We start from the raw sequence: 26260 nt of genomic DNA, 5'->3' as shown, positions 1-26260 counted from the left end.
GGGTGCGATGACGCGCGAACAAAATGGCGACGGTTGGCCGCGCCTACTTGTAGCTTCTTTTGCGCTCTTCAGAAACCTATGGGTGACGTCACGGATACTCCGTCCATATATTTTACAGTCTATGAACAAAACATGTAAATACTATTATGATTTTATTTAGTCAAATACACTGAGTGCACAGAGAACAACAACAAAAAACAAATATTAAGATATGTTGAACACAAATACAGATATTATGATGAAAGCTGACAACTTGTAACTATTGACTTCCATTGTATTTGTTGGTTTTCCTACTGTGAAGTCAGTGGTTACAGATTTTCAGCCTTCGTCATATCTTTATTAGTGTAAAGAGAAAAAAATAACCTCATAAAGGTTTACAACCACTTGATGGCACATAAATAGTAAGTCACATTAAATTTGTGGGTGAAATATCTATTCAGCTCAAACTACTGATTGATCTAATGTTTAACTTTGAGCAAAAGCACTCGTCTTAGTTCTTTAAAGGGTTATTCAGTTCAAGTAATAACTGCTTACCCTGTGTTTTGATGTATCAGTTTTGTTATTGTGAAGAACAATAAATGAGTTAAAAACAAATTTTAAGTCATCCTCCATTTATTTACATTTATACACATGATATTTTTATTCAGGCACTGAGGGAAAATTCATTTCTGGAGGAATGCATCATATTGTTTACATAAGACAGGATGAAACATCAGCAAAACACACTCATACACACAGTGAAAGAAACAAAGCGACAAAAATGGGAAGGAATTTGCAAAGACTGTATCAATTAAGCACAGCATGCATTTATACACATGGGCTTTAACTCTTATTGACAACTACAGCTCTTCTACACTACAGTTGGACATTGGTTTGTTGAGCACAACAGACAGTTACAATCCTGTGCTGTAATGTGACATCTTCACCCTCTCAAGGGAGTATCATGTTGATGGGTCAGTGCTTGTTATTAAGATTTTGTGTTTTTTACTGTTTGGTACTTGAGCATCATTCTTGTCACAAAATCCATCAGACATACTGAGTGTATCTCCTCATCAGTGTTTCTCACCATCTTCAACCTCACATGTCTCCTTCTCTGCATGTTGTTCGTCCACATCTTTAGCTGACTGCAGTTTAGTTTGTCTTGCAGAGTGTGCGGTGTCTGTCTGTGTAGTATCTGTGTGGCCCAGATGTAGAGATGGTGCTCAGTCTGGGTCAGTCTCCATCATCTCATATGCAGGTTGGCTGGCAATGACAAAGTTAGAAATGTATATACAGCAAAAATATAACACACAGAAAGAATAAGTAAAATAAATGTACTATAATGCTGCATGCTTATGGAACTATGACAGTTTGAGCATAATGGCCCGTTTCCACTGAGTGGTACGGTACGGTTCGGTTTGGTTTGGTACGCTTTTATAGCCGTTTCCACTGTCAAAAAAGCGTACCGAACCGAACCGTACCGTACCACTTTTTTCGGCACCCTTTCGAAAGGGTACCAAAGACGAGAATGGGTACCAAAAGGCGGAGCTAGACGCGCAGCTGAAACGCTATTGGTTTACAGAGATGCGCCATTCGCTTACGCAACAAGCCAGAATGAAAACAAAAACCCGCCATGTTTGAAAAAGACAGCGAGAGATTTTAGCAGAATTATAAATACATATAATAACGAGCCATGCTCGATCTGGGCGCAAACAAACCTTGTCGTCGTCTTGATAAACAGCCATAAAGCCATGGAGTAGAGCAGATTTACCCTGTGCCGCGTAGTTTTTTACGAGCCAGTCTGAGGCGCGAGTGGTTCGCTTTCTTCATTGCGCTCGCGCGCGTCTAACATTATATCTGAAATAACAAACTGCTCGAGCTGATGATAATAACCTGCGCTTGATTATTGATGTGCTTTTGAAACCCGATCCTGTCAGACACTGACAAGCGCGAGAGTGAAGCGCGGAAAAAACAAAGGAGGAGCCGGAATAAAAGGAAGCACATCCTTTTTTCAGCAAACGTGAACAAAATGCATGTTTAACTATTATTGTTATTATCACCTTTTGGACTATATATGAACTCAGAATGATGGAATTACTGTCTAACAGAGGCTACATGTGCTGCTAAAGATTATAGACACAGATGAGAGGTTTACACTGACTGTAGGCTATATATTTTGTTGTTTTTGAACCTAAATACTGACGAAATGTCTGCTATATGTAGTTCTTCTGTAGTTGGTAACATATCAGAGACTGTAAGGGGCTGTATGTGTTTATATATGTTCATTTATTTAGTTATTCAATATAATTACAGACGTTACAGAAGGCTGTTTCGCACTGTCTTTGATCTGCAGTTTTAATCAACTCATGTTCATTGAAAAGTTAGTAATAAACATTTCTGCACAAGTATTTGTGTATGAAGCATCTGTTTTGTGAGAAGACCTTCTCATATGATATGTAAGTGACCCGTACAGCTTTATTGTAGACATTTCCTCCAGCGAGAATGACGTCGACTGAAACTATCTGTCATACTCCACGCCCACTAAAAGGGTACCCTTGTTAGTGGAAACGCAAGCCTGATAAAGGTGACCCGTACCAAACCGAACCGTACCGTACCAGTCAGTGGAAACGAGCCATAAGAAACCTGAATTGAAATTTGAACTTTTAAAGCATTAACTCCAGAAAGAACATTTACTGATAATTTACTCATCCCTTTGTCATCAAATATATTTATTATTTTAATCTGCAGGTTTATGAAGCTACAGTCTGAAGGTTTAAAATATTTCATGTAATGTTTTCAACAAAACCTTTATTTGATTTAGAAAAAGGACAGTCGAACATGTACTTCTTGACAGGGGGTGAGTAAATCAGCAAATGGAAGTTGAAACTAAGATTTTAAAAGTATTTTACAATATTTTGACAATCAATTACTTCACAATCTTAAATCCAAATGCACTACGTTGATTCACTAAGATTTAAATGCAGTTCTACCCCCAAAACTAAAGTGTTACATTGAATTAAAATAAGTATTAGAAGCTCAATGACAATTGTAAGTTACTTATATGTTCTTACGTACTTACCTTGTGAAAATGTCGAGAGCATAAACGGAGCTATACCAGCAAAAGATATATTTTGCGTCTCAATGCTGCAGGCCTTCACGTTCTCCTTCCTTAAAGTTAGTGCCTTGGTCACACAGTAACTCATGGGGGTTGCCTCTTCTCTGGCTATGAACCTTCGTTGGGCCATCAAGAAGGAGTCAGAGTCAATACTAGAGAGAGATCAAGATGGACTGCCCTTGTGGTCATGCACTTGAACACTATACCCCACCCTCTTCTAATTACGTCGACCAATCTTAATAATGAAGGGGCCAAAACAGTCCATCCTAGTCGAGTAAAAGACAAGACGGAAGTATCTTTGTCTTGTAAGGGGTAGGTCCGCCATGAATGGGTCTTCAGGGCGTCCTCTTCACTTCTTACACTCTGTACACTGGTGCTGGTGTCGACGGATGGCTTCACGACCTCTCAGTATCCAATATGTCCTTCTGATTTCTGAGAACAACCGCTCCGTACCTGGATGATGCAGTTTCTCCTCATAATCTTTTATGATTAACACTGTGACCGGGTGCTGAGGATCAAGGACAACTGGGTGTATAGTATCCGCTTCCATACCTCACAGTGACATAGCCGGCCTCCCACTTTATAAGTCCAGTAGGCAGCATCAAGTTCTGGGGAAAGAGTGAGTAGTCTGCTCTTTGATAATACTGGTTTTCCAGACATCAATAGTCTCAGCTCTTCTGGAAAGCACTCAGCTTGTGCTTGACGGAGAACTGCATGTTGAACATCCCTTTGGAGTTCAGCATTTGAGGTGTAGGCCGCCCCATGAAGCTCTTGTCCATAAGCATTCAGGCACTCTGTCAGGGTGTTGTAGTGCTGCAGCTTAACTGAAAGAGCATTAGTGGTTACTAAAACGGAGAAGGATGACTGTCTCAGTTCAGAGTTCACCACTTCTGCTGCTAAGTGAGGCTGTTCGGGCAAGCACTCAGAAGGGAGCTTAAGGAAAGATGGTCCTTGACTCCACCTGCTTTCTTTAGAAAGGGGTTGGAGAGATTTGCCTCTAGTGATGTCATCGGCCGGATTGTCTGATGATCTGACATAGCGCCAGAAGGCGTCATATCTACAAGATGTGTGACAGAGAGTAGCACCTGGCAGAAGATATCTCCCTTAGTCCACTAAGCTCTTTCTCCCATTCATGCCATAAAGCAAGTACATCCTCTGGCAGCTGTGGGTCATCCCAGTCCTGTTTCTTGTCCCATAGACTCTGTACTAATATTTTAGCCCGGGTTGTGTATGGGATGATATATCCGAGAGGATCATATTGACTTGCCAGTACTCTGTATATGTAACGCATAGTCACCGGCGAGGAGCTCCTAGCTCTGTGGTTGGTAATGCAATGTGTCAGTTTGACAATGCCACTGCAGTCCAAAGTGTGGACTCATGGACATCTTGTTGGTCTTGGCTGAGCCACATTCGCAGGTAGATCTGGATTCAGATGGGAGATGAGTAATCACAGATGGTCTTTAGCAGAATGAAGACTGTGGAGGCAACTGTCGACGTAGAATGATTTCTCAATTACCATCTCCAAACTGATCTCCTGGCTGACTGTGATTTATAACGCGAATCTGCAGGCATATGTGGCACAGCAGGGACTGCGCGTAGTGCCAAATGGGAGTACCTGCCACTGGTACACATTAGGGGGTAGATCAGGCTTTAAGTCTCAGAGCATGTCACCAGGAAGCAGCCTGACTTGGTGAAACATACCGCGAATGTCGCTTCTCTTGGTTCTAGCTTAGCCACATAACCTGCTTCCTTCGATCTAGTAATCCCGGCCTGGTAGGCAGATGCTTGCTCTGGGTTTTTGAGCAGCCTCCTCTCAACACTCCTAAGCTGAGGAAGAACGGCTTCTTTGGGCATGTTCAAGCAAGGCATACTCTGCATTCGAAGGAGCGGTGTGGCATACATTGTGCCCTCTACTTCTACTCTCACAGTCATTTCTTGCAACAGACTGATTGCTTCTTTGTCTAGCTTAGATCGGGTCACTATCTTGTTGTTGTGAAAGCGAATCACATCCATCTGCCACAATCGCTCAACATGTGCAAACAAGTCTGTGTTAGGGAGTACAGAGGTAAAGAAGCACTAGTGTGTGCTGAGCCTCCTGTGGTCCTGACGAACCTCCTGTGTAGAACCTTGAAGAGTCCATCCCAAGCGAGTTTTAACTGCTGCTGGGCCCCCTGGTGGGCCTAGACGGACTAGTTCAACAGGCGTGAGGAGATGTGGGTAATCTGACCCAATTAACAACACAGGCTGCACTTTATCTGTTCCAATGGGAGACCGGCTAGATGTCTGCATTTCTTCTGTAAGAAAGTCACAGAATATGTGTGTTCAGCAAGGCTTAGTCGTTCAAGCTGTAATGCATGTTTAAGGTATTTCTTGTGGGGGTGAGACACTGGTGAAACTGTGAAGGAAACTGCTGTCCCATGAAGCACTTGCTGATCCTGTCTCACAGTGCACAGTATGAGGTCCTCTGGCTGGCCCTTGAGTTTCAGCTGCTGAGCTGCGGCATGGAGTAGAATGGTCCTTTCTGACCCATCATCTAACACAGCAAATGTCTCCACTGATGCATATCCATTTGCAATGATTACTTTACTCACTTTCAAGCACTTCGTCAACTGCCAACTGAATGGTCTGCATATAAGGAGCCCTTTGTGGTACTCACAGACACGAGTTCTCTCTAGGGTTCAGTCTCATCACTAGTAGTCCATGCTAGTCCATGCTTTTATGACTTCTAGGCTGGACTACTGTAATGCACTGTTTGCTGGCTGCCCAGCATCCTCTATTAACAAACTTCAATTAGTACAAAAATGCAGCTGCCAGAGTTCTTACCAGGTCTAGAAATTTGATCACATCACCCCAATTTTATCCTACTTACACTGGCTGCCTGTTAAGTTTCGTATTGAATTTAAAATATTGCTTCTTACATATAAAGCTTTAAATAATCTAGCTCCTGTTTATCTAACCAATCTTCTGTCTCACTACAATCCAACTCGCTCTTTAAGGTCTCAAAACTCAGGGCTTCTAGTAGTACCTAGAATAGCAAAGTCGAGTAAAGGAGGTCGAGCCTTCTCATTTATAGCTCCTAAACTCTGGAATAGCCTTCCTGATAACGTCCGAGGCTCAGACACACTCTCCCAATTCAAAACTAGATTAAAGACCTATCTGTTCAGTAAAGCATACACTTAGTGCGCCACTTAGGGGGCTTCCACACAGGTTATGCATCTTGCTGATATACACTGTGAACATCAGCTACGCTAATTATTTTCTTTATTCTCCATTTCCACCTGGGGATACTCTTCCCGAGGCCCTCAGACTATGCAGAGTCACTGATTCGATCCAAGACCAACGACGAGATGATCCCAAGGTTTCCATATCCTGGACCTGGCCGAATCCTGAGCAGCTACTGTGGTGGTCATGGAGGAGTGGAGAACATGAGACTGATTCCTGTGACGCTCCAGAGACAGACAAGTCTTCGCTGAGGCCAGCTTCCAGCCTCCACCACTGAGACTGCAGCTCTGCACAAGACGTTTGGCCAGCGGAGAAATTAAAATGGTCGTGCCCAACTGAGCCTGGTTTCTCTCAAGGTTTTTTTCTTCACTTCCGCCTTTAGTGAAGTTTTTTTTCCCTCTCCGCTGTCGCCACTGGCTTGCATGGTTCGGGATCTGTAGAGCTGCGCATCGTTGGATTTGCTCTTCAGTGTTTGGACTCTCAGTAGTGATTATTAAACCACACTGAACTGAGCTAAACTGAACTGAACTTAAACACTACAAACTGAATTACACTGTTCCTATTTACTGTGACCTTTTATGTGAAGCTGCTTTGACACAATCTACATTGTATAAGCGCTATACAAATAAAGGTGAATTGAATTGAATTGAATAGTACTGACAACTCTCTCATTCAGATCATGCAATACAAGTAGGTGTTTTCTGTTGCATGTCTTACACAGAGCCTTTAATGTGCATCTGGCTGCATGATGATTGCGGCCACACAGCCAGCACCTTTTGTTTTTACGAATCCATGCCTCTTTCTGCTCTTTTGTTAGCTCTTTGAAGTTAAGACACCCATTGAGGAAGTGGCTGGAGTTGTCACAATAAGGACAGTAGGCGTGTGACTTCTCTCTATACTTAGTAAAGCTGGGCTTGAAATCTAAAGTAAGCATTCGGCCTTGAGTAGGGTTAGTGGGCTTTCCAGCACCTAGTAGGATATTTGTTGATCTCCCTGAAGGCTTGTGTTCATGACGACCTTCTCTCTGCTTGAAAGGTAAGGGTGGGGCATACATAACTGCTTTGGCAGTGTCATCTTGTACTTGAAGCTCGTATTCTAACCAGTCAGCAAAGTGTAGAAGTGTAGGGAACTGTGATCCTTCAGGGGTGGATATATATCTCTGAAAACTGATTTGCAGCTCATGGGGACCGCACTCAAAGGGCAAAGAGCTTGAAAGATTTAACATCCCCTGACTTAAGGTTGGGACTTTCCAGCACTTCTGCAATACTCTGTGAATGAGCTTATGGGGCTGACCATACATCTTTACCAGAGCGTGCATCGTGTCTGTGTAGGGTCTCACTGAGTTTACAATAAGAGTCTGCCACTAGGAGAGCCTCCTCAAGCTCTAAATGATCCGTCAGAATCTGGTACTTAAAACGTTCACCTCGCATCTGCTGGCAGAATGTTCTCCAGTGCCATACGTAGTCTGGAAAACTGTCTTGGGTCAGCTGTTGTCAAGATGGGAATTGTAGGATTAGGGCCTCGATATATCTGCTCTTGGGTGTGCAGCATCTCCATCCTAGCACCACCTCTGGGCGTGAGGCTGGACTGAATTCTCTTTCTGTCTGAAGGTAACGGTATCTGGGACAAAGGGGCACATTTTCATAGTGTTCTGTTCCTGTAGGCTGGGCTGAGTATGTGTGTAACCTCTGAGCATGTACACCATGAGCATCAAGTGCATGTGACATCCTAGAAGATAAAGTCATGTCTCCCATTTGCTCCGTCAGCTGCTCATTACGGGCTGGTTGAGGAGTAGGAACTTCACAGCCATGCACTGGAGGTTCTATGACTAATGAGGGATGGTGGCAAGTGAGTGCGGGGAGCTGGCACTGGTGTCTGAATGCTGGGGCTACGCTGCTGGATCTCCTGTCTCAATGTAGCATTCTCTGTCTTGAGCCCTTGAAGCACTGACAGGATTTCTGGTAGAATAGAGCTCATTGTCCCTTTTCATCTGCATGCACATAGACTTTATATCAGAGGCTTGCTGGACTTGGGAGTGTCGCTTATCATACCCTGTCGATTCATATCCAGATGGCTCTGGCCATACATCTTGGAGAATTAGATCATCTGCATATGAGGGCTGACTCATCGGAGAAGATGATCGTGATACATTCGCTGACACGGGTGCGACTGCTTCGAACGGCGTATTCACTCAGACGATTAGATACTGGAGCTCTCTTCACAAAGCCTGATCTCTGACTTCGTAATCTGCTAGATATGCAGGTTGGCTTATTTGTCATCTTGGTCTGACAGCAGGAGGATCTGGCTCAGAATTAGACATCATCTCTCTACTGTGACTGATGCTGCGGCTTGAAGGACCACTTGAAATGGAGGGGTTCGTAGATGTATTAACTTTGGGTGTGAAACACAATAGGAAGTCGGTCAGAACTGAGTGAGATGGTTTCTTAATTGAAGAGAGGCACTCAGGATATTTAGATAGATTTAGGTTTACTGAAGGACTTGGTATACAAATGGAACATATGTGTGGTTTCTGAAACAAATAAACAATAACAAATAATCAATAGATGTTCGCAATAAACATTAATAACTGAACAGCACACAACTCAAGTATAGTAAGTAATAATGGCCCAGTAGATAATCTGAGCGCAATCCTCTAAGTGTCCACAAGAGGGCGCCACGAGCACATGAATGCTGCGTGATGGCAGGGCTTTGTCTGGGCATGTGCAACGTGAATGATCACCGCATGTAGCCAATTATCGTAACTTAACGTGCACATACATGATAAACCACAAATATACAGTAGTAGCATGCTAAAATGTGTACATATGAACATATAACTACAACTTGTACTTAAACATTTGATAATTCTCGAGTTTAAGCAGGTAATACAAGCAGTATTGTGCTAACAAGCTGCTATATGTAGTATGAGAACAACAGCTGATCTTCTGTCGATAATAGCTTTATAAACAGTGATCACTTACTTTAAGACACGCACACTGTAACACAGTATACCACCAGTACCTGTTATGTCTCTTTTTGCCGAGTGAGTTAGATAGCAGGTGTGTTATCCAGCGTTATCTCTCGTGTGCACTGTCACTCTCAACTAGTTCTTTGCCCAGCCCACCTCGATGATGCTGCGTTGCATTGTGCACACTGATTGGTTGGTGTCATCCGGGACTTCGACAACAATGTTCACACAAATCATTTTCTTTAACTCCCAGTATTGACATAGTTGAATTTAATTCAGTGTGACCAAGCCTCAGTGTAGTTAGCATAACTTCTTCCTTTCTGTTTCTACCATATACATTTCTTTTGTCTCTAAATATAAATATTATATAGATGCCGTCGCTTCTTATCTCCATCCCAGATTTCTTGCCATTCTTTCTTAATATTTTATTTAATAATATATTCAATTTCACCCTTTCCCAAGAGAACCCCAATATCTAACTTATTACTTTTCAATGCTTCCTTTGCCATTTTATCAGCCATTTCATTTCCATATATTCCTTTATGCGCAGGTATCCAGCAAAACCCTACTGTCCCTCCTTTCCTATGTATAGGATATAAAATTGTGGATACCTCATAAGTTAAATCTTCTCTGGTTGATCTGTGAGTAATAAAGATGATAATGCTGATGCTGAATCCGAACACATAACTACCTTCTCAGGGCATATTCTTTCTTCATCCTGTTAATCCTATAATTAATGCAGTTGTTTCTAAAGAATAAATTGATAATTTATCTGATAATCTTTTTGAAATTCTTATCTTTAATTTTGGAATGTGTACACCTCTGCCTGAAACTCCTTTTCTCTTCCCAGTCCCTTAACTTTTCTATTTTTCCAGACAGGGGTGTAGAGGGCATTTTAAAGGTGCGGGGGACAGCTGTATGAAATCCAAAGGTTACATTCTTAATCACCTGTGTAGAGGCACACCTTTCGTGCATGTTACGTTCCTGTAGCATTCCTGTGTGGGCGTGATTATTAGTATTATTTTTCCTCGCTAGTCTCTCTCTCCTTATGTACCAAACCGTTTGCAGCTTCTATTTCAACACACCAGTATTTGAAAAAAAACACGAGTAAAACCGAATCTTCTTTTTAAAAGGGTTTACTGAAGAAATACAAACAAAAATACAAAGTTACAATAGACTCGATATAGCTCGGTATAGCTCGGTCAAAAAAATGTGTTGCTTCCAACATCCATAACTGCAATCTGCCTTAAACTAATGACCTCATGACGTATTACTGTCGGAAGCCAAAATACCAAAGTAAAGGTTTTTAAATTGTATCAATTATTAAACTATGCATTTTCGATAATACAAGCACAATGAATTCTTATTATATTTAAATATCAATTTCACCATGTTTTAAACCTTTTAACTAAATTATTATCACTAATGAAATTACGCAAAACTGGCTCTTACAACCTGTTTCTAAATGGTCTGCTCTAAAATATGTTCCTAAATGGTCTGTACACCCCACCCCCCCCCCCCCCCCCGGCACCTATGTTACTATTTCCTATTCTCATTCTTCTATAGTTACTAATTATTTTCTACTCATATTCTCATTCTTTACTACCCCTACTTTATTCTGTATAGAATACATATTCTTTGCCTCTTCATTCCATTTTTGTTGCCATTTCTTCTTCTTGGTTTCATGGTGAGTTGCAAACCAACTGTAGAGGTGCATATCGCCACCTACTGTGATGGAGTGTGGAAGAGACTGAACTGGTTTCCTAAATTTATTGTATAATCCACTGTTCGTAATGAATCTTATAATTGCCATTATTTGTCTCCCTGAATATAAACCATCTTCCACTGTCTCTTCTGTTTAAACATATGTTACATAAACCTGTCTGATGTTTCCTTTAAATGTGTATGTCCTCTTCTTAAACATTCTGTTAGAATGCCACTTCTTCCAATTCCATTGATTTTTAACTCCCTTCCTTTTAACGACTGTTTATCAGCAGTACCCCAGTCTTGTCCTGACACTGCTCTCATTAATTGAATACCCTTCTGCATTTCTTTAATATATAATATGATTCTTCCAGGTTAACATTTTATCAAACCATTATCTTAGATACTTAAAATGTTCTACTTTCTCTAAACATGACCCATATAATGTAAGCTGTAAATAACCATACTAACCCAACCTAATAACCATTTCTCTACTATATCTATGGGTTCTTGATTTTATCCATAATAAATGCAATATTTCGTCCTCTTTTCCACATTATTCCATCGTCTGCATACAGTGCTGTATTAATTCCAGGAGCAACATTTTTAAAAATATCATTAATCATAGTGTTAAAAAGTATGGTACTAATCACACTTCCCTGTGGAGTTCCGTTTTCTATATTCACAATTTGTGAAACTTCACTACCCACTTGGACTTGAACTTGAATTGTTTTATCAAATAAAAAACTCAATACCCAATTAAACATTCTTCCTTCAATACCAATTGTCTTCATTTTAATTAATCCCTCTTTCCAGAGCATATCATATGCTTTTTCCATATCAAAATAAATTGCTACCAATCCCTCTTTAACTGCTATTGCTTTCCAATTTGACTAATGCATCTAATGTTGATCGTCCTTTTCTGAAACCATATTGGTATGATGCTAACATTTCTTTAGTGTCAAATATATAATTAAGCCTATTTACAATCATTTTCTCCATGAGTTTGCATAAGTTTGATGTAAGAGCAATTGACCTGTAATTCCCTGCTATCGAAGCATCCTTCCCTGGTTTAGCTATGGGTATTATTATAGCATGTTTGCAAGACCTTGTTAATCTATCTCCTGTCCAAATTTTATTATACAAGTCCAATACTAGTTTAAGTATTTTATCATTTGCAATGCTTAAGCATAATGTGATCATTTCCATCGCTCGTCCATGTGCTGTATGTTTAATCTTATTCAAAACTCGCTTAAGTTTCCATATTTTAAATGTCTTGATGTTGAGTCAGAATTTCTCCTTTTGCCTTCTCCTTTCCATAATAGCCATTTTTCCTTCTCCTGATATTACTGGTATATTTCCACTTTTATAAACTCCAATCATCTTCTTTAACATTCCATAGTAACATAGTAACTCATATATCTAATTGTTACTCTTTTTGGGATGTCCTGTCCCTCAAATTGTAACACAACAGACTCACTGTCCCCTTTAGTTCCCTCTCTTGTTGCTTGGAGTCTTTGTATACTAAGTATACCACCTTTTAAGCATTTACTTCTTCCATCCCTACACACACTGGGATACCCGTAATCACCATTTACTTCATTTTTTTCCTCCCCTGGTCGATGCCAACACTTTCCACCTGAAATTGCTCCAATCTATCTAGTTTTAAAAATCTCTCTCTGACCCACATCTTTTCTTAGCATTCTTGCAGATCTTATATCGCCAATCACTTTCTTTAAACCCACTGTTAATCTGACTGAGTTTACCACTTCCACTCCGCCATTGTCCCTAAACTTAATAACTATTTTATTTTCTTCAGTTTCTCCCTCTTCTAATGTACACATATCACTTTCCACTCAACTCCAAGCTGCCACTAACACCTAGCAAGCTATCCGCCCTTTTCTTTTTTTAATTTAAATTTTTACTTCCTACCTGTTTCCCGAACCCTTTCTTTCTCCTCATCTCGACCTTTCCCATCCCCTTCTTCCATCTCCAGTTCTGTCACAAACCACCTCTTGTTCAAAACAACAAAGGTCTGGTCACTTTGAAGCAATGATCACAAACGAAAATTAATTAGTATCCTCTCAGCTGTTCTGACTTCAACTACTCCAAGCCAAAGTTGTCATAATTACGCTATTCATTATTCTCGTTTTCAAACAAAACACTGCATTTAATAGCGCTAATACTAACGCCAGTTAACACGCTGTGCTGATAGCAAATGCCTTGGCAAAATACACCATAGCACCAAGCAAAAAACCTTAGCACCGCTCAGAACACATTAGCAACCACTCAGAAGACCCTAGTAATAGCCTAGCAACACCTTATCAATCACCTAGCAACCACTCAGAACACACTAGCAACTGCCTAGCAATGACTCAAAACACCTTAGCAACCACCTAGCAACACAGTAGCAACCAAGAATACACTAGCAATGCCTTACCAACTGCTTAACAATTAGCAATTCAGAACATTTATTTTTTCTTTTTAAATCTTGTAAAACTTTGACAAAACATAAATTAGACTTAAACTTAAAACTTTCAAATTTTAGGTTACATGAAACTTAAATCTAACTTTAACCTTAGAGCTACTTAAAATATCTTTTAAACTTTAAGCTACTTTAAACTTAAAACTACTTTCAAACTTTAAACTACGTAAAACTGCTACAAAAACTTTCAGTCTAAGCTTTCTCAAGCCAGCCTAAAGTTTTTGACAAACTTTTTAATCTAGTTCTTTATGTAAACCAAATCAATGCTTGTAAAAGCAATGTAGTTTTCAAGAGTTCACACTTAGCTGATGATTGATTATAAAGCTTGTTTGGCATGCTGTCCTGGGAGAGAGCCCTGAGCTCATAAGATCCTCGAGCCCGGGGCTCCCTCCCGTTTGCAAGGCGAGAAGGGAGTTTGAGCTCAGGTAGATCTCGAGAACTCCCCTGCTGTAGTAGCTAATGAACAGATAGTGATTGCTCTTAAGAGATAACTACTTAGGAGAACGTGCAAACTCTGCACAGAATCGTCAGCTGGCTTGGTAAGGACTAGAACCAGTGACGTTCTTGCTGTGAGGCAACATTGCTAACCACTGGGCCACTGTGCCAACCATCTAGGAAAGGAGGTGGAGTAGGGGTGGAAGGGTTAGAAACAATAGAATAATTAGTTTAGAAATAAAGCTCACTAATTGAAAACAAACTGACGCATACGCACAGAAAACCATTCCCGCACCTCATTTTGCCAGCCCTGCTTGACACTGACGCTCTGCTCCTGCTCCTGGTGTGAATCCTAGTTGTTAACATGTATGCACTCAAAAAACTTGTTACTCACGTGCTGCTCAATTGTTTATGCAGAGATGTCAGCATGCACTAAATAATATGATGATGATTATTTTAACTAAACTGTCTTTTGTGTTCTCCAGAATTGCCATATGGAACTAATATTCAAGCAAAAGACTTGTTTAAGTACTGACATGGAAATCTGTTAAAATGACTTGAGTCAGACAAGAGTTAGAGCAAAGTAAAAAGGTAGTTTATTAAATTATTTCTGCATGACACCTGTTGACACACACAGTGCGGATGTGTAAGAGACTGTCTCAGTCTTCTCAACTGTCAGTTTCATATCCCTCACATTTGTGCCAAATCTAGGAAACACATTTCTAGTGGAGAAAAAAAAAATTGTGTTTTTTAACTCCTGTTTCTACAATGTTTGTGACTTTGCCCTTGAATCGTACATTATGATTCTGTCTGCATTTTACAAAATATGTTGTTTATCAAGATGTTCATTAAAATTTTCCATCACAGTACATTGGGCCACGTTAGATTTTATCCTCATAATGGACTTCAATAGTGAGAACTGTAGTAAATGGTTCACCTCTAGGCTCAGCTGGCAATTGCAGTGTTCTGAATGATGGCTGAGACACCCGAGAGTCATCACAAATACTCTGCTCTGCATGACAAGTCTGTGTTGTTGACGCCACAGCTGGTGAATGAGTAGCGAGCTGCTGGAAAGAGGATGAGAGATGAGCTCATGGCTTGATCAACATGTACAAGCTAAGTTGGAAAAAAATGGCAGAGCTTGTAGGGACAGGAGTGGTCAAACCAGAGTCTTTAACAAGCATAGAGGATACAAGCTTCACTACCTCAAGCTCAGTTTCTGCTTGTTGCAGCTTGTGATGTCCTTCTAGCTGCTTGAATAAGGCTTCTTTTGCTCTGAGAGCTTCCTCATGAATGTGCTGGGCTTCTTTAGCTTGTGCCTGTTGCTGTTGGTATACCACATCGGCCAATGAGTCCTCTGCGACCTGCTGATGAAGACTAGTAGTCTAGACTAGACTAGAAATCTAACTTCCTTTGTTTAATCTTCTCCTTCAAATTAGCAGTCTGAACGCTGGAGAGTTCTGGTGGAAGACCAATGCCTGTGGAAGTGACAGATTGCCTATGTGTCCTGGAATGAGAGCTTGCTCCACTATAAGATGTTTTCCTCAAGCTGCTTCTTGAATGACTGTGACAGTCTGTAGCCAAGTTCATAATCGTCCAGATGAGAAGGGAGATTAGTCTTATGACATGGTCTGTCCATTGTCTGTAGTGCGTCATCTTTTGCTGAATCCATATTGGTGTATAATTGCTCTCCTCCAACTCAAAGGACCATATTATGTAGTGAAGTCCCACTACATTTAAGATTTTAGCTGACTAAGGTGACCAAATATGGATCTGATTTCGGTTAGAAAATCAAGAGTGGAGAAGAGATTCTTGATGATGAGTCATAGATATTTATTTGTCTATTAGAAGGAATGTGTCAGTAGAGCCGCCATTTTAGTACAGGGTGGCGCTCCTTTGAAATGAATGCAGGACCAAGGTGCAGTGGAGGACTGTGAACATCCTAAGCCAGAGATATACACACATATACACGTATATCTATGATCGGGAGTTTTCAAAGTGGTCTGTATATTTTACATCACTTTTCTACATTGATGGATAAGTGACTGCACGGACATTCCTGACAATGAGTGTGTGTTTGTGTGCATGGAAATGTACTATCCTCCCTCCCTGTTTAATTTGATCTAATCCATGCCCTGAAACACACCGCCTCTCTTGCTTTCATTTCTCATTCTAACAGAGAGAGCGATTCGATTGTGAATGAAACTCAGTTATGAACGACTCGTTCACTTAGCCGACAATAATACAAGTTTCTGGCACCGCAGCATCTTGTTGTCATAGTTCATAACATTGTTTGCTTTTTTTATTTAACAAAACTAACATAAGCCTGGTATTAAGTGCGAGTTGGTGCTCCTCTGCCTTATTGTGAATGCAGTAAGTGACTGTATTATCATCAGTAACGTGACTTGTCAAGCACAAAAGTTTCATAACATACAAAAACGTAAATAAACGAAGTCTTACCTATGAAATGTGATACCTTTGTGCTTTGTTTGCTTGTTATTACACTCATAAACAGTGCTAAAGTCCAGCATCTTCACATTGGCTCACTGTCTTGACTAGTGCGGTTGAATGACATTTGTCCTGGGAGCACTGTACAAATGTGGCAGCGCTTATGACGCATGTTCAGGGTCTGTATGCGATATTTAGTGTAAATATCTGATGAGCATTTATATTGTATCTTGAATATTATTATTATTCAAGTGAGAAATGCATTTGTGATACTGCAAGGAATGGTCAACAAAAAGAAATGAAAAAAAATAATTTGTCTAACATTTGTGTGTCACTGTACTAACATGCTTAGAGAAATCAACCAACATAATACAAAATATACATAACAAAGTCTGTATTTTCACCCGTAATGGCACACAAAATGATAGTACACAAAATAACAGGGTACTATAAGCCGGTATGTAAACAAACACTTGCTGCATTCACACGTAATATTAGTATGGAGTGTGATGACGCAGCAAGTTATGGCTAAAATAAACAGTAAACCCTGATCGTCATAAACACTGGAAATGAACAATAACATACATGACATATACTAATCAGAATCAAACATATATATGTACTAATTTGTATTAAATAAAAGCATTATGCAGAGCATAACCTGTAGCAAAAACAATGATTGACAATCATACCGTGCTGTTGTGCATCATGTATAACTGACCATGCATGATTTTCAACGTAAATTCCTATAATAGGCTTTCTGACAAAAAGCGTCCAATGTGGGCTTTGTCTTTACTTTTATTATAGGCTATTTATATTTATCTTTTTTTTTTTCGTACTTCTGCCGCTTGATATTAATTTAACATTAAATTCTTTTGAATGAAGATTTGCTTATTTGTTTGCTTGTTACATTAAGACATTATACATGTTTATCTACTTACAATATCTATGATATACAGTACTATTGTATACTTTTCTTAGACTTATGTTGACTGTATCAATTCTTTCTTCAGGTGTGACGGGTGTTCATGCAGATGTTGTCTTGGTGTCTGTGATGGAAGAAGATTCAGTGACTCTACACACTGGTGTTATAAAACAACAGCATGAATACATCAAGTGGTATTTTAATGACATCCGCATCGCTCAACTCAATGGAGATGTCAGTGATATGTGTACAGATGTTCAGTGTAATAATGGCACTGAGAGATTCAGAGACAGACTGAAGCTGGACAATCAGACTGGATCTCTGACGATCATAAACATCAGAAACACAGATGCTGGAGATTATGAACTGGTCAGTGACAATGAGGAAATGATCTTTAATGTTACTGTCCATGGTGAGTTATTTGTGTATGTTTAAAAAGTTACATGTAAAATATTTAGATTACATTGATGGAACCACTTTATTTAATAATAATAATAATAATAATAATAATAATAATAATAATCAACTGAATTCAGTTCAAGTTTATCTGTATAGCACTTTTTACAATAATTATTGTATCAAAGCAGCTTTACAAAAGGTGCACATTATTGCATTACAATCTGATTAAGTTAAAGTTACAAGCAAACACAAGTTATTAAATATAAACAGTTAGCCTGCAATTTTATATCACATCGGTGATGACTATGCGTACATGTTTAATAAAGTGTATTTGTTGTCCTCAAAGTTCTCTATGGTTCGCATCATCTCTTTGTGATGTTTTATAAACACATTTCAGGAGGAGCACATGCAGATGTTTCATCAATTCAATACATCATTGACAATCATTGTATTATCCGATCAGTATTAAACCAAACCCCTATAAATACCAAAGCTGTCCTCTTGCAGTATCTCACGACTTTAGCATCCCTCCACCACCCCTTTTAAACATTACCTATCCGGGAAGAGCGTTCTGGGGCCGGGCTAGACACTTTGCTCGAACCCCAACTTCTCTCTGTTCCCCGATCAGGGGAATAACACGAGTTGGGGTGTCTTCCCCGAGCTCAGAGCCCTCTCCCTGGACAGCACGCCAAATACGCTTTATTCTTAAACATCTGTAAGTGTGAACTCGTGGATTATGTGTTGTCCTTTAGGTCCTCGATGGTTGGCATCGTCTTTTCGTTGGTCTTGAATTCCATCACTGGTACTGCACAATCTGTAGAGGCCTCAGGATGGGCATCCGTAGGTGGAAAAAGAGAACAGAGAAAATAATTAGTGTAGCTGCTGTTCATAATGTATTGAGCAAGAGATATTAAATGTCAATGCAAAAATTAAGTGCTATAAATTAGGAGTTATAAAAAAACGTAGAAACAAACATATAAAACATAAGCATTTCTAACAAAATGTATTTCTAACAATGAAAAAAGTGCCATTTTAGTATTGTTATTAAAATGCAATGCAAACTATGGAGATGATAATAATGTTTAAAAGATAATTGTATTCATAATAATTAAGATGGAGATGACAGCATCTAATTATGTCACCACATTCTGTTTTATATATTTTTTTCTTCATTATTTTTACTAAAGATAATCTCATAATCTTTTGGTTTGATTTCTAGATGATCCTGCTGCTCATTATAATCAAGTAAAGAAAAACCAGGGAGAATCTGTCACTCTTAATCCTGGCGTGAGAAGAGACCTGATTGTTGTGCTGAAGTGTTTTTTTAATGACATTCTCATCACTGAGATCACTGGAGTTCAGAGTCAGATCTGCGCTGATGTTCAGTGTAAAGAGAGATTCACAGACCGACTGAAACTGGAAAATGAATCTGCATCTCTGACCATCCAGAACACCAGCATCACAGACTCTGGAGATTATACATTCAAGATTTTCACCAGGAGTGACGGACGTTTCAGCATCACCAGAGAGAAGATAATCAGTCTTACTATCATTTGTGAGTATTTTTTAAAAACAAAATGAAAACAACTCATTATACTTTAGCCTGAAATGTTTAGGGCTGTATACAGCACTCTCAGAAAAAAAGGTACGCAGGTTGTCACTGGGGTGGTGCCTTTTCGAAAGGTACAAATTTGTAGCTAAAAGGTCCATATTAGTCATATTAGCCTCAAGGGTACATATTAGTACCTAAAAAGTACAAAAGTGTTCCTCTTAAAATTTGTAGGTACTAATATATACCCTTGAGGTATCAATATGGACCTTTTAGGTTCAAATTTGTACCTTTCGAAAAGGTACCACCCCAGTGACAACCTGCGTACCTATATTTCTGAGAGTGTGTGGTGAACACTATTTATTTCACTGTATTGTGATGGTCTTTTAAAGCTGCCAGTGTGGAAAAAAATATATTGTTAATGCAAATCTGTAGCAAGAGTGTTTTGATTGTCTGCCTTCGCATTTCCTATAAGATTAAATATAACACAGGTGAATATCAGCTGCAGTGTTGTGGGCATTAATGTGACGAGCAATTAATATTTGATTAATTTGGGTTTGAGCATTTGCCAAAATCACTCTTCTCACTTCTTACCATCTTGTATAACATTAAATGTTTTTTCAGTAACAATGAAGTAAATGTTAAAAAGAAGTGGACTTGCCTGATGACTGTTTGATAAAAATAAATAGTATACACCTCTAATAGCATATTATTATTATTTATTATTATTATTATTATGATTTACACTTATTGCAAAAAAATGCTACTTTTACATGGTATAAATATAAATTGAGTAAGATATTTTATTATATCTTGAGTAATTTGATATCTAGAGCTATTTGTACTTTAAATAAGATCTGTTGCTAAGAAAGTATGTTAATTGCACTTAGAAAAAACACATAATTATTATTATTATTATTTTACTTTTGCCCATGGGATACCAGGAAAATGAATACCCTATTAGTTCAATAACCTACAATTCTGCCAGTTCTCCCATCTGATGTTATAAGACCAGCTAATCCTCCCTTATCCCTTATCCTGATGAGTTTTCTATCTCAGAGAAATTAAACTCAAAGTTTAAACTCAGAGTTTTGATTAAACCACCTTATTGAAACTGCCCCCTGATGACCAAAGCAGAGAAGTGTGAATGTGATTTAAAGCTGTTGTTAAATACTGAATTTAAGATCCTTCACTCACTGATAATAATCACTGTTTGTTTTCAGCTCCTCCACCTTCACATCTGTCTGGAGGTGCAATAGCAGGAACAGTTGTTGGGCTGGTTGTTGTTGCTGCTGTTGTTGCTGGTGTGATTTATCATCTTCGCCAGAGGAATGGTGGAACAGCAGCACAGAATGTAAGTATTACACACAACTGATTTAACAAGTATATATATATACAGTTGAAGTCAGAATTATTAGCTCCCCTGTTTATTTATTCCCCAGTTTCTGTTTAACAGAGAGAAGATTTTAACACATTTCTAATCATAATAGTTTTAATAACTCATTTCTAATAACTGATTTATTTTATCTTTGTCATGATGACAGTAAATAATATTTGACTAGATATTTATCAAGACACTTCTATACAGCTTAAAGTGACATTTAAAGGCTTAATTAGGTTAACTAGGCAGGTTAGGGTAATTAGGCAAGTTATTGTATAACGATTGTCACAGGGCGATGATGAGACGAGGACAAAAGGTAGGATTTAAGTGCAGTTTTTTTTTTCCATTTTTGTTTTTTTTATTAATTTTTGTTACAAAACTCCCATGAACATTACAGGAAATCAATTTTTATATCATTACAAAATAGACTTTCCCACCCCTACACCCCCCTCCTCCTCCCCTCCCAAAAAGTAAAAATAAAAATAAAGATAAAAAAATAAAATAATATATACAAATACAGAAAAATAAAGTAAAACTACAGATTGCAGAATATCCTTCACAAATGTAAATCAAAATTAAATAAAAATATTGGAATCCAAATAACAGTCATTTTTACATACCATTCCACTTTATCTATTTACAAATTGCATAAAAGAGGACCACACCTTTTTAAAGACCTCTGCTTTACCTCTTATTCCATATGTTAATTTTTCAAGTGCAAGGTTATTAGTCATTTCTTTAATCCACTGTGAAAGATCAGGTCTCTGGATGTTTTTCCATACTAAAGCAATCACACGTTTAGCTTGTATTAAACTAAAATCTATGAGCTTCTTTTTGCATGCATTTACAGACACATTTTCGGGATATATATGCAATAAACACAGCTTTGATTCCATAGGAATATGTTCTCCTGTCATTTCACAAAGCACATCAAGAACCTCCTTCCAGAATATTTGCAGCTCTCTGCACTCCCACATACAATGAAACAATGTGCCAATTTCATCTTGACATTTTGTTAGGATTAATCCTATGTAATTTGACCGGGGTCATATATGTCCTCATCAACCATTTATATTGTAGTATTCTACATCTAGTGTTGATAGATTGGGTTTGAGCCAAAAAACAGGCACGTTCCCATTCCTCAACAGTGATATCTACCTGTAAGTCTCTTTTCCATGCTGAAAGATATGATTGGGAGCTTTCCTTTAGTCCAGTCAGCAATGTCTTATAAAACATGGATAACATTCCTCTATCGTTAATGTGATTTAAAGTAATTTGTTCTAGTATAGAGAGTTGGGGTTCTGAATAGGTTTTAATTCTTGAATATATATAATTTCTAATCTGAAGGTATTTAAAAAAATGTTTTGGTGGAAGATTATATTTTAAAGCTAACTGCTGAAAAGTCATGAGTGTACCTCCTTCATACAGGTTTTTTACCATACATAATCCTTTGATCTGCCAATTTTTAAACCCCATGTCACTTCTTCCAGGTATAAAATAATTATTGCCCCATATTGGTGAGAAGGGGGAAATTGATATTTTCTCCTCCAAAAAGAAATGGGCCTCATGCCAAACAGACAGGGTATTTCTTAGAAATGGGTTAAGGGTAGATTTTTTAAGTATTTTAACTTCTGCAGAGTATATATATGATTGTAAAGGGAGTGGCAATTCTACTTTTTCAATATCAACCCAGGATGGGCAGTCTGTAGAAAAGTAAAACATAGCTGTTCGAAGCTGTGCCGCCCAGTAGTATAATTTTATGTTTGGCACTTGAAGCCCTCCTCGATCGTATGGTAGGTAGAGGAGGGATAGACGTAGCCGGGGGCGTTTATTATTCCATATAAACCTAGTAAAGTCTTTTTTAAGGGTAGAGAAAAATATGTCAGGTAATGGAAGAGGGATAGATTGAAAAAGGTATAGAAATTTAGGCAAGATCGACATTTTAATTATACTTATACGTCCCGCAATGGAAATAGGCATTGTGTTCCATTTGTCCAAAGATTCTATAACTCCCTTCAGTAAAGGATCATAATTTGAGGGGACTATATTATCTATATCAGGTGTTATTTTAATCCCTAAGTATGTGAAACCCCCAGATTCATTAGTAAATTGTGTATAAGTCAAAGGGGCTTTTCTCTCTTGATCATTTAGTAATAACAGAATACTTTTACTATTATTGACTTTATAGCCCGAGAATCTGCCAAATTTTTCCATAACATTTGTAAGTGCTGGAATGGACTTCTTCAAATTAGTTAGAAATAGAACAATGTCATCTGCGAACAGAGATATATGATGATCTCTCTCTCCTATCTTCATACCCTTGATGTCTGGGCTTCTTCTAATTGTCATGGCCAAAGGTTCAATTGCAAATAAAAACAATAAAGGTGATAACGGGCACCCTTGTCTTGTACCTCTAGCCAAAGTAAATAGCTTAGAAATATTGTTATTTGTTATTACTTGGGCTACCGGTTCATTGTATAAAAGTTTAAGCCATTTTAAATATTTTGTTCCTAATCCAAATCTTTTAAGTGTCTCGAACAAATAATTCCATTCAATTCTGTCAAACGCTTTTTCAGCATCTAAAGACAGAATTGCATGGTCTTTAGCATTTTGTTTTTTATGTAATATATTTAGAACTCTACGAGTATTATTAAAGGCCTGTCTACCAAGAACAAATCCATTCTGATCATCCCTTATTAATTTTGGCATATGAATTTCAATTCTTTTAGCTAAAGCTTTACATAATATTTTAGTATCACAGGAAATGAGTGAGATTGGCCGATAGGATGCTCTATCTGTTGGGGATTTACCTGGTTTTAACACTAGAGTAATTAGTGCAGACCTTAGTGAGGGGGGCAAAATTCCAGTTTCATATGATTCAGTATACATTTCCAGAAGGTGGGGCATTAGTCTTCCAGAGAAGGTTTTATAAATCTCAATTGGCAAGCCATCCGGCCCTGGTGCCTTTCCACTACTCATACTTTGCACTGCATCCATCAGTTCTTCGATAGTTAAATTGTTTTCCAGACCTAATTTCTCTTCTTCTGCCAACTGAGGATATTGAAGTTCATCCAAAAAACTGTTTTGATTTAATGTATTCAAACATTCAGAATTATATAGGTTTTCATAATATAATTTAAAAGCATTATTGATTTCCAATGGATCTGACGATATTTGTCCATCATCTAGCAAGATAGAATTTATAGTCCTGTTTGTTTGTATTTTTTTTATCCTCCAAGCCAGTAGTTTTCCAGGTTTCTCACCTTGATCATAGTAGGACTGTTTTAACCACATCAAGTTTTTGGCTATTTTATTGCTAGTCAGCTCATTGTACTGTGCTTTTAACGAAAGTAGCTTTTTATTTTTGTTCTCGGGGTCGTCATTATCAAAAACTTGTAATTCCAATTCTTTAATTTGTTGCTCGAGGTCCCCTAGTTTTTTATAATATTCTTTGGATTTACTTCTTGTGTAACTCATTATTTCGCCTCTTATATAAGCTTTAAAGGCTTCCCATTTTATAGAAGCACTTGTCTGATTTGTGTTAATACTAAAATATTCTTCTATTCTTTTGCCTATGAAATCTACAAATTTAGAACTTTGGAGCCAGGTTGTTTGGAATCTAAATCTAAATGGGGTAGGTTTTAAGTTACTAAACTGTATTATAAGTGATATTGGAGCATGGTCAGACAGTAAAATACTATCGTACCAACATCTGTCTATTTGACTTAACAGAGAGCTAGATACTAAAAAATAATCAATTCTTGAGTAGGTTTTGTGGGTATTTGAAAAACATGAGTATTCCTTTTTATTAGGATTCAAATTTCTCCAGACCTCTGTTAAATTTAAATCTTTTATAAAGTTTTTAATTATTTTTCTTGATTTTTGGTGGGTGCTGTCTATACCTGTAGAACGATCTAGCTGTGTATCCAGTACACAATTAAAATCCCCTCCAATTACATACTGCCCGGAGAATGTTGATATTGTATAGAAAAAGTTCTGATAGAAAGAAGGATCATCATCATTGGGAGCATATATACTTATTAGGGTTACTTGTGTGCTCGCGATCAAACCATTAAGAATTATAAATCTACCCCGCGGATCGACATGTTGTTTATGTAGCTGAAAGGGAACCGATTTGTGAATAAGTATCATAACCCCCCAAGCATGAGAAGTATATGGAGCGGAGAAAACTTGTCCTGCCCATCTTTTTGAAACTCTACTTGTGTCTTCACTCAACAGATGGGTTTCCTGTAAAAATAATATGTTAACCTTCAATTGTTTTATCCTATCGAGTACCTGCTTCAATTTAACTATCTTATTCAGTCCCCTTACATTCCAGCTACTAAGTTTTATCTCCAACATAGATATCTAAGCTTAAATTGTGTGGAGTAATAGGTTTCTGTAACCAATAATTTGACTGTTTGTTTGAAGAAAGAGAATACATAAAAAAGAAAAAAAGAAAATTAAATAAATAAAATACACAATATATACACAGTACCCGAACAAAAAAACTGTGCATTTCCCTGAACATCCTGCACAAATAGAACCCCTGTTCTAAACTTTGGTTATGGAAAACAATAGATCCACAATATGTGGAGCAACCTTATGTGAATGTGTGGCCAACTTGAAAACGCTACAAATAATATGGAATAACCAAAAACGTTACCCTTATTAAGGAAAAAAGAAACTGAGAGGAATAACCAAAAAACAATACCAATATAGAAAAGGAATCTGAAGTTTACAAGTCTGTACCTGTGTAATTAGAGATTTATGACAGCCAAGTTCAGCTTTCAAAGTTTTGGCAGGTGAGGTCAAGATGAGTAATGTCAGTCATTTTCCTTTTGAAAATTAAACGGTATTATAGTTCAAATGTTTATCCATTTAGCTTTATTCACTTGGTGGCTTTCAGCTCTCGGATGAACTCCTCCACTTCTGAGACGGTTTTGAAGATTTGCCGCTTGTCAGCATGGGTCACTATCAAGTGAGCAGGATAAAGCATTCCGTACCTGATGTCCATGGATTTCAGCTGAGCTTTTACTCCGTCGAAGCAGCGTTGGCGTTGACGAGTCTCCGCTGACAGGTCCGGGAACAGGTTAACTCGCTGATCTCCGTAGCGTAGCTCTGTTAATTTCCTGGCTGCTCTTAGTGTTATTTCGCGGTCTTTATAGTTTAGAAACTTCATCACTATTGGCCTGGGACGGTTCGCGTTGATTTGGCCCACCCGATGAGCCCGTTCGATTACAGGAGGTTTGGAAAAGCAATCTGTCAATACTTTGGGGAGCCAGTCCTCCAGAAAAGCGCATGTGTCCGAACCTTCTGCTTTTTCAGGTAGGCCGACCATTCTTACATTTGAACGGCGCCCGCGATCTTCCAGGTCTTGAATCTTGTTGGTTAATGTCTCAACCGTCTGCTCCAGCTTCTTAGCCTTATGCCGAAGTGTAGTAACATCCTCCTCCGTTTGCGATATTCTGTCCTCGGCCTCACCGATTCTTTTGGAATGTGATATAAGCTCTGCTTTTAAACCATTAATGGCTTCAAGCATATCGGACGATTGCTTAGTCATGTCATCTCTTAATGACTGGATAGCCGAGAGAATTGAGTTTGTCGAGTCACTGTCATTAGTGTCAGTCTGCTCGCTAGCTGTTAGCTT

At 38.5% G+C, this 26260-nt stretch overlaps 1 protein-coding gene across 1 annotated transcript; it reads left to right on the top strand.

Moving 5' to 3' along the window:
• The first annotated feature begins 17341 nt into the window (after positions 1–17341).
• Positions 17342–24864, top strand: LOC130216603 (uncharacterized). The gene is made up of 4 exons (XM_056448496.1): positions 17342–17693; positions 18900–19235; positions 20453–20583; positions 24850–24864. The coding sequence occupies exons 1-4, from the start codon at positions 17342–17344 to the stop codon at positions 24862–24864; spliced, it is 834 nt and encodes a 277-aa protein (XP_056304471.1).
• Positions 24865–26260: the final 1396 nt, after the last annotated feature.

Source organism: Danio aesculapii, chromosome 22 (assembly GCF_903798145.1).
Source record: "Danio aesculapii chromosome 22, fDanAes4.1, whole genome shotgun sequence".
Classification (NCBI taxonomy): Eukaryota; Metazoa; Chordata; class Actinopteri; order Cypriniformes; family Danionidae; genus Danio; species Danio aesculapii.
Note: the sequence above shows the minus strand (reverse complement) of the source record. Positions and strands in the feature narration are given on the sequence as shown.

What these genes read in the sequence shown, in the direction of transcription:
- LOC130216603 (XM_056448496.1), top strand. Translation starts at nt 17,342, where the DNA reads ATGTTGACTGTATCAATTCTTTCTTCAGGTGTGACGGGTGTTCATGCA. An exon ending in CTTTAATGTTACTGTCCATG is followed by an intron (nt 17,694 to 18,899) that starts GTGAGTTATTTG and finishes TTTGATTTCTAG; the next exon opens with ATGATCCTGCTGCTCATTAT. An exon ending in AATCAGTCTTACTATCATTT is followed by an intron (nt 19,236 to 20,452) that starts GTGAGTATTTTT and finishes GTTTGTTTTCAG; the next exon opens with CTCCTCCACCTTCACATCTG.